At 46.8% G+C, this 8,902-nt stretch overlaps 1 protein-coding gene and 1 pseudogene across 1 annotated transcript in view; both read left to right on the forward strand.

The window, feature by feature from the left end:
* LOC107109169 (zinc finger protein 239-like) overlaps window positions 1–7,057 on the forward strand; it is a gene marked incomplete at its 3' end in the record, with an annotated part of 9,264 nt that extends 2,207 nt beyond the window's left edge. Inside the window, exon 2 of the mRNA XM_015409742.1 lies at window positions 6,285–7,057. Within this exon, the coding sequence (XP_015265228.1) occupies window positions 6,285–7,057 (773 nt within the window). The remainder of the gene's footprint in view (window positions 1–6,284) is intronic.
* Window positions 7,058–7,830: 773 nt separating this feature from the next.
* LOC107109170 overlaps window positions 7,831–8,902 on the forward strand; it is a 2,858-nt pseudogene continuing 1,786 nt past the window's right edge.

Genomic DNA, 8,902 nt, shown 5'->3' on the forward strand with positions numbered 1-8,902 from the left:
ATCATCTCAGAGAGATGAAGGGGTAGCTGTTACTTCTCTACAAGGAAATGGATTAGAATTGCCCACTGAGACTGTGGCTAACGATAGGGACTGCCTGGCAAGGTCTCAAGGCCGCAAGAGGAAGGTTGTGGGCTTAACATGCATGGGAAACTATAGGTTTTCATACACAAATGCTAGAAGAGTCCGAGGCAAAATCGGGGAGTTGGAATGCTTAGTTTTGGGAGAGGAAATGGGTATTTGTGGATATTTCAGAAACTTGGTGGGATGAGGAAAATCAGTGGGATACGGTGATTCCCGGTTATAGATTTTATCGGAAGGATGGGGGGGAAGGGTTGGAGGTGGGGTGGCTCTGTATGTCTGAGAGGGTGATGCAGTCCAGTAAGATTAAGAGGGTAAGAGAACTGGATTCACTATATTTCAGAAACTTGGTGGGATGAGGAAAATCAGTGGGATACGGTGATTCCTGGTTATAGATTATATCGGAAGGATAGGGGGGGAAGGGTTGGAGGTGGGGTGGCTCTGTATGTCTGAGAGGGTGATGCAGTCCAGTAAGATTAAGAGGGTAAGAGAACTGGATTCACTTCTGGAAATGCTGTGGGTCCAAAAGGAAGCTTAACAGTGGGAGTTTGTTATCGCCCACCGGAAAAGATAGAGGAGGATTATAAAATGATGAATGAATTAAAGATAGCAGCTAGACAAAAGAACTGTGCTGTGATAAGTGATTTTAACTACCCACATATTGATCGTGTTCTAGTTGGGAAAAAGAGTGAGTTTCTAGACTCTCTCCATGACTGTGCTATGGAGCAGATGGTCACAGAACCTACCAGGGGAGAGGCGATCCTGGATTTGGTCCTAAGTAACACCCAACACCTGGTGAGAGATGTAAAAGTGATTGTACCGCTTTGCTTCTCTTATGTTCTTAGGAGGTGAGGTATCCTTCAGTACTGCATATTTTGGAGAACGATGGAGGGGTGATTAAGAATATAAGAGAAGACAATGTTGGATCAGGCCAATGGCCTATCTAGTCCAACACTGTCACAAAGTGGCCAAAGGTACCAGGTGCCATCAGGAGGTCCACCAGTGGGGCCAGGACACTAGTTTTTAAGTTGTCTATCAGTCATAGGACTTCCTCTCTCATCACGTCAATCTGACTCAGGTCTTTCAACTCCCCTCCCGAAATCAGTGATTCTGGAGTGGGTAAGCACTTCTCATGTTCCACAGTGAAGACAGAGGCAAAAAATGCATTCAGCTTCTTTTCCCTATCATCCTTCAGGGCTCCTTTTACCACTTGGTCATCCAAGGGCCCCACTGCCTCCCTAGCTGGTTTCCTGCTTCTAATGTATTTGAAGAAAGTTTTATTGTTGGTCTTTATGTTTTTTGCAATATGCTCCTCATAGTCCCTTTTTGCCTCTCTGATCACAGACTTGCATTTTATTTGCCACAGCCTGTGTTCCATTTTATCAAACTCACTGAGACTAGCTTTCCACCGCTTAACGGAATTACCTTTTACAGCTTCCATTACTTTGTTTGTTAACCATGCAGACCTTTTTGTATACCTATTTGTGCCTTTCCTAACCTGCGGAATATATATTTTTTGAGCTTCTAGGATCGTAGTTTTAAATAGTTTCCAAGCTTCCCCAATGGTTTTGACCCTTTCTATTTTTCCTTTCAGTTTCCTCCCCACATATCCCCTCATATCAGAGAAGTTACCCCTTTTAAAGTTAAAAATGGTTGTGTCAGTCTTTTTGGGAAACTCCCTATTTATACAAACATTGAAATCAGTGGAAAGCGGTGCAATCCCTTTTACATCTCTCACCAGGTCTTACATAGGACCAAATCCAGGATCGCCTCTCCCCTGGTAGGTTTTGTGACCATCTGTTTCATAGCACAGTCATTGAAAGTGTCTATTTATTTTTATTTATTTTATTTTTCAGTTTTATATCCCGTCTCTCCTGTCAACAGGCTCAGGGCGGGTCACAACATTTAAAACACATTAAAACATATAAAATCAATAGTCACGCTTGCTGTAGGGAGAATCCGGCCCATTGATGTAATGAAGTATGACTGGTTATCAGTGGGTGGGAGACCGCAACCTCGGAAGGGGGGCAATAGACCTTATCAAACGGAATTGCATGAGATCCTGCAGGGCCCTGACCACAATAGGGAGCGTGTTCCACCAGGTGGGGGGCAGGGCGAAAGAAGCCCCTGCCCTGGTAGAGGCTAGGCGGATGTCCTTTGGGCCAGGCATCACCAGGAGATGTTTACTCTCACAGCGTAACTCTCTCCGAGGCGTAAGTGGGAAGAGGCGGTCCCTTAGGTAGGTTGGTCCCAGGCCGTATAAGGCTTTGAAAGTGATTACCAGCACCTTGAAGCGGATCCAGTACTCAACCAGCAGCCAATGCAGCTGACAGAGCAGATGCCAGACGTGAGCCGCACAGGCGTTGACATCAGCAGGCGCCCCCCCCCCCCCCCTCTTTTTTTTTAAATAGTTTCCAAGCTTCCCCAATGGTTTTGACCCTTTCTATTTTTCCCTTCAGTTTCCTCCCCACGTGTCCCCTCATATCAGGTAGCTAAGTCCCAGGGGAGCAGATTGGGCTTCAGTCGCCTGACCTAAGATGGAAAGAGGCAGACCTGGCGACAGCAGCCACCTGGGCCTCCCTAGATAAGGGGGTATCCAGCGCTACTCCTGGGCTCTTCACCGACTGGACCGGCACCAGAGGGGTCCCTTCCAGAGTGGGAAGCCTGATGCCAACGTCCAACCCCCCCCACGACCCAGGTACAGGACCCAGCCCATACCTTCGGACTCACTGGGCGAGGGGGCGCATGTAGATATTAAACAACATTGGTGACAGGATCGCCTTCTGCGGCACTCCATATTCTAGCGGGTATCGCGGGGAGACACTCTCGCCCAGAGCCACCCTCTGTCCCCAACCATGGAGGAAGGAGGAACACCATTTCAAGGCAGGCCCCTGGACTCCTACGGCAGCAAGGCGGTGGATCAAAAGACCGCAATAGACCTTATCAAACGGTGCTGTTAAATCTAATAACAGCAGCGCTGACCCGCCTCGATCCAGATGTCTACAGAGGTCATCTGTAAGGGCGACCAGGGCCGTCTCCGTCCCATGGCCAGGGCGGGAGCCGGACTGGAAAGGATCAAGGATAGAAACTCAGTCTCTTTTTCCCGACTTGAACACATATTGAACCAATCAATCTGTGGGTACTTAAAATCACCTATGATGACCAATGCTCCCTCTAAGCTGTAGAGAAACTTCCTAACTGTAAGAGTGGTTGAGCAGTGGAAGAGTCTGCCTCGGGAGATGGTGGATGCTCCTTCACTGGACGTTTTCAAGCAGAGGCTGCACGACAGTCTTTCGGGTATGTCGTAGGACTATCTTTTTGGCTATGCTTCTGAACAGGGCAGGGGGTTGGACTAGATGACCTGCAGGGTCCCTTCCAATTATTAAAAGTGTGGGGATGTGGGATAGACTCAGTTCAAAAGGGGTCATACATAGGCACAGAGCCAATCGCCCAGAGCAGAAGGGGCCCGCCAGGAAATAATGGACTGACGTTCCCAGAGAAGACGTTACAGAGAGGTGCTCAAGGATAGGCTCATAAAACATACAGATAACAGGGCATCCCAGGCAGAGAGAGAAACGGAAGTTAACATACCGATCAGAGGACGTTCCCCCCACACCCACACACACACACCAGCCTCAATGGCAGCTAGCTGACAGTTTGCTCTGGAGCCATCCCTTCCTGAGCCAAGACAAAAATGTGTCACCTGGAAGCTTAGAGGGAACACTGATTACGACACAGTTATTTTGTCTAGCCGCTATCTTTAATTCATTCATCATTATATAATCCTCTGTCTTTTGATCTGGTGAGCAATAACAACTCCTAGTGTTAAGATTTCTTTTGGGTCCACTATTTCAACCCATAGCATTTCCAGAAGCAAATCCAATTCTCTTACCCTCTCAGTCTTACTGGACTGTATACCCTCTCAGACATACAGAGCCACCCCACCTCCAACCCTTCACCTCCATCCTTCTGACATAATTTATAACCAGGAATCACCATATCTCGCTGATTTTCCTCGTCCCACCAAGTTTCTGAAATACCCACAGTGTTTATTCCCCCCCCCCAACACCAGGCATTCCAACTCACCAGTTTTACCTCGGGGACTTCTAACATTTGCATATAAACATCTATAATTTCCCATGCATGTTAGGTCTGCAACCTTCCTCCTGCTGCCTTGAGACCTTGCCAGGAAGTCCATATTGTTCGTCTCAGTGGACAATTCTAATCCATTTCCCTGTAGAAAAGTAACAGCTACCCCTTCATCTCTTTGAGATGAGCCATCCCGAACCAGAGACTCTTAATCTCCTGTCTGCTTTCTCCCAATATTCAGTTTAAAAACTGCTCTTCCACCTTTCTGATTTTAAGCGCCAGCAGCCTGGTTCCTTCTCGGGACAAGTAGAGACCGTCCCTTTTGTACAGCTCCCTCTGGTTCCAAAAAGCATCCCAGTGCCTAACAAACTTGAACCCTTCCCCCCTACACCATCCACGCATTGAGACTGCTGATCTGTGCCTGTCTCTCCAGGCCTGGGCGTGGAACAGGTAGCACTTCTAAGAAGGCTACCTTTGAGGTCCTGGACCTAAGTTTCCTGCCCAGCAGCCTAAATTTTTCCTCCAGGACCTCGCGACTGCATTTCCCCACATCGTTGGTGCCAACGTGTACCACGACCACCCCAGCACTTTCTTATCAGCCTACCTAGAACACACAGAGAATGTCCGCTACCTTCACACCAGGTACGCGGGTTCACCACCCAGCTGTCTACCTGCCTAAGGATCGAATCACCAGTCACCAAGAACCCTTCCCTGCCCAGGGATGGTTCCTTGGTGCTGAATCATAGAATGTTAGAGTTGGAAGGGACCTTGCAGGTCATCTAGTCCAACCTCTTGCACTCTGCAGGAGCATAGCCGAAAGATAGCCCTACAACATACCCGAAAGTTGGTTGTCCAGCGGAGCATCCCCCAACTCCCGAGGAAGTCTGTTCCACTGCTCAACCACTCTTACAGTTAGGAAGTTTTAGTCTTGCAATCCAGAGCAAGAGAGAATAGATCTGCTCCATCTTCTCCATGACAGCCCTTCAGATATTTGAAGACTGCAGTCATGTCCCCTCTAATAAGCCTTCTCTTTCCCAGGCTAAACATACCCCAACTCCTTCAGCCTTTCCTCGTAAGACTAGATTCCAACATATTAAAAAAGTTCCTTCAGAGGGCACATTCCCCTTACCCTCAGCATGGTGCCCTATTTCCTTGACCCTCATGCTCCCTGACAGCAGCAGGGCTACCAGTCTTCTTCATGCGCTTGCCTGACTGTCTCTGCTTGTTCAGGTCTGCTACCTTGGCCTCAAAGGTTCAAACTCATTTCCCAAGAACCAGGAGCTCCTTGCACCGGGCACACACCCAAGGCTTCTGTCCAGTGGGCAAACAGTCATACATATGACACTGTGCAAAACACTGGATAGCCCCCAACCCACTGCTGGCATTCTGGCTTCATAATTGCTTTAAAAATAATAATTATATATAACCCCCCTTTTAAAACCCTTTGTATTTATGTGGTTCTCCTTGTACAAATCTACTTTCCTTACTGGGAGCCCAAGGATACCAGGGCCCTGGCTTTCTGGCTCTTCCCGGGCTTCTTACAGAGCCCCCAGGCCAAGAGTCCCTAGGCCAAGAGCCCTTTGTCTCATGCCAGAGGCTCATATCTCTGGCAAGGTGCAGTCTTCAATAGAAGCCAGTGTACTCAGTACACTCAGCTAAATCTCCTCAGCTGAAAGCAAATAAAAAACACTCACCCCTCTGGCAGCTCTGTCTCCTACTGCTTTTCAGAGCTCAGCTGGGTCAGCTCTGCCTCTGGCGAGGTGCACCCTTAAATAGAAGCTTCACACAGAAGAGGGCAGGGCCAGCAGGTATTCAATTTACACCCAGGCAATCCAATTACAGTCAATCACCCTTTCTCAAGCAGCCTGGACTCTGCAACAACTTAAATCTCACTCCCACACAGTACACTCGGCTAAATCTCCTCAGCTGAAAGCAAATAAAAAACACCCCTCTAGCATCTCTGTCTCCTGCTGCTTTTCAGAGCTCTGCTGGGTTAAAATCAGCCAAGCTGGATGAGGCCAAAGGACCGTCAATGCTTTCCTCCTGCAGTCATATAATATGCCTTTGGACCTTACCAGCTCTCCCAGATGCTAACAGGATCTCTCTTTTTATTCCAGCAGAGGATGATCAAAGGACTGAGGCGGATGCAAAACTTCATCACCAACGGCCAGAAAGGGTTAAAAATGAAGACATGAAAGAAAATGTCAGGAATCGAGGGAGACCTAAGAGAAAGAAATGTAGCAATATGATTGAGAAGAGAGATGGCAGACAGCGTAATGTACATTTTGCAAAGAAAAGTATAATGAAGGCAAATAAATCCACTAAATGTGGAAAGTACTTCAGAAATAGATCACAGCTCCTTGTGCAACAAAGAATACATAGAGGCAAGGAACCTTTTAAATGCTCAGTGTGTGGAAAGAGATTCAGTGACAGTAGCGCTCTTCAGAAGCATGAAAGAACTGACACAGGAGAGAAACCTTTTGAATGCTCAGTGTGCGGAAAGAGATTCAGACAGAGTGGCAATCTTCAAAAGCATCAAAGAACCCACACAGGGGAGAAGCCTTTTGAATGTTCAGAGTGTGGCAAGAGATTTAGTCAGAGCGGCAGTCTTCAATGTCATCAAAGAACCCACACAGGGGAGAAACTGTTTGAATGCTCAATGTATGTAAAGAGATTCAGTCGGAGTGGCCATCTTCAACTGCATCAGAGAACCCACACAGGGCAGAAACCTTTTGAATGTTCAGAGTGTGGAAAGAGATTCAGTCGGAGTGGCAATCTTCAAGAGCATCAAAGAACTCACACAGGGAAGAAACCTTTTGAATGTTCAGAGTGTGGAAAGACATTTAGTCGGAGAGACAATCTTCAAGATCATCAAAGAACCCACACTGGGGAGAAACTTTTGAATGCTTAGAGTGTGGAAAGAGATTCAGTCGGAGTGGCACTCTTCAATATCATCAAAGAACCCACACTGGGGAGAAACTTTTGAATGCTTAGAGTGTGGAAAGAGATTCAGTCGGAGTGGCACTCTTCAATATCATCAAAGAACCCACACTGGGGAGAAACTTTTGAATGCTTAGAGTGTGGAAAGAGATTCAGTCGGAGTGGCACTCTTCAATATCATCAAAGAACCCACACTGGGGAGAAACTTTTGAATGCTTAGAGTGTGGAAAGAGATTCAGTCGGAGTGGCACTCTTCAATATCATCAAAGAACCCACACTGGGGAGAAACTTTTGAATGCTTAGAGTGTGGAAAGAGATTCAGTCGGAGTGGCACTCTTCAATATCATCAAAGAACCCACACTGGGGAGAAACTTTTGAATGCTTAGAGTGTGGAAAGAGATTCAGTCGGAGTGGCACTCTTCAATATCATCAAAGAACCCACACTGGGGAGAAACTTTTGAATGCTTAGAGTGTGGAAAGAGATTCAGTCGGAGTGGCACTCTTCAATATCATCAAAGAACCCACACTGGGGAGAAACTTTTGAATGCTTAGAGTGTGGAAAGAGATTCAGTCGGAGTGGCACTCTTCAATATCATCAAAGAACCCACACTGGGGAGAAACTTTTGAATGCTTAGAGTGTGGAAAGAGATTCAGTCGGAGTGGCACTCTTCAATATCATCAAAGAACCCACACTGGGGAGAAACTTTTGAATGCTTAGAGTGTGGAAAGAGATTCAGTCGGAGTGGCACTCTTCAATATCATCAAAGAACCCACACTGGGGAGAAACTTTTGAATGCTTAGAGTGTGGAAAGAGATTCAGTCGGAGTGGCACTCTTCAATATCATCAAAGAACCCACACTGGGGAGAAACTTTTGAATGCTTAGAGTGTGGAAAGAGATTCAGTCGGAGTGGCACTCTTCAATATCATCAAAGAACCCACACTGGGGAGAAACTTTTGAATGCTTAGAGTGTGGAAAGAGATTCAGTGACAGTAGCTCTCTTCAGAGGCATCGAAGAACCCACACTGGGGAGAAACTTTTGAATGCTTAGAGTGTGGAAAGAGATTCAATCACAGTAGGAATCGTCAGGCGCATCAAAGAATCCACACAGGGGAGCAACGTTTTGAATGCTCACGGTGTGGAATGAGATTCAGTAAGAGTAGCCATCTTCAGCGGCATCAAAGAACCCACACAGGGGAGAAACCTTTTCAATGCTCAGAGTGTGGAAAGAGATTCAGTCAGAGTTGGAGTCTTCAACAGCATCTGAGAACCCACACAGGAGAGAAACCTTTTGAATGCTCAGTGTGTGGAAAGAGATTCATTAACAGTAGCACTCTTCAAGAGCATCAAAGAATCCACACACGGGAGAAACCTTTTGAATGTTCAGACTGTGGGAAAAGATTCAGTCGGAGCGACAAACTTCAGAAGCATCAAAGAACCCACACAGGGTAGAAACCTTTTGAATGTTCAGACTGTGGGAAAAGATTAAGTCGTAGTGGCAGTCTTCAGAAGCATCAGATAACCCACATAGGCGAGAAACCTTTTCAATGCTCAGAGTGTGGAAAGAGATTCAGTCAGAGTTGGAGTCTTCAACAGCATCTGAGAACCCACACAGGAGAGAAACCTTTTGAATGCTCAGGGTGTGGAAAGAGATTCAGTGACAGTAACACTCTTCAGAAGCATGAAAGAACCCACACAGGGGAGAAACCTTTTGAATGCTCAGGGTGTGGAAAGAGATTCAGTGACAGGAGCACTCTTCATAAGCACCAAAGAACCCACACAGGGGAGAAACCTTT

This window comes from Gekko japonicus, unplaced genomic scaffold (genome assembly GCF_001447785.1).
Source record: "Gekko japonicus isolate JY-2015 unplaced genomic scaffold, Gekko_japonicus_V1.1 scaffold5322, whole genome shotgun sequence".
NCBI lineage: Eukaryota > Metazoa > Chordata > Lepidosauria > Squamata > Gekkonidae > Gekko > Gekko japonicus.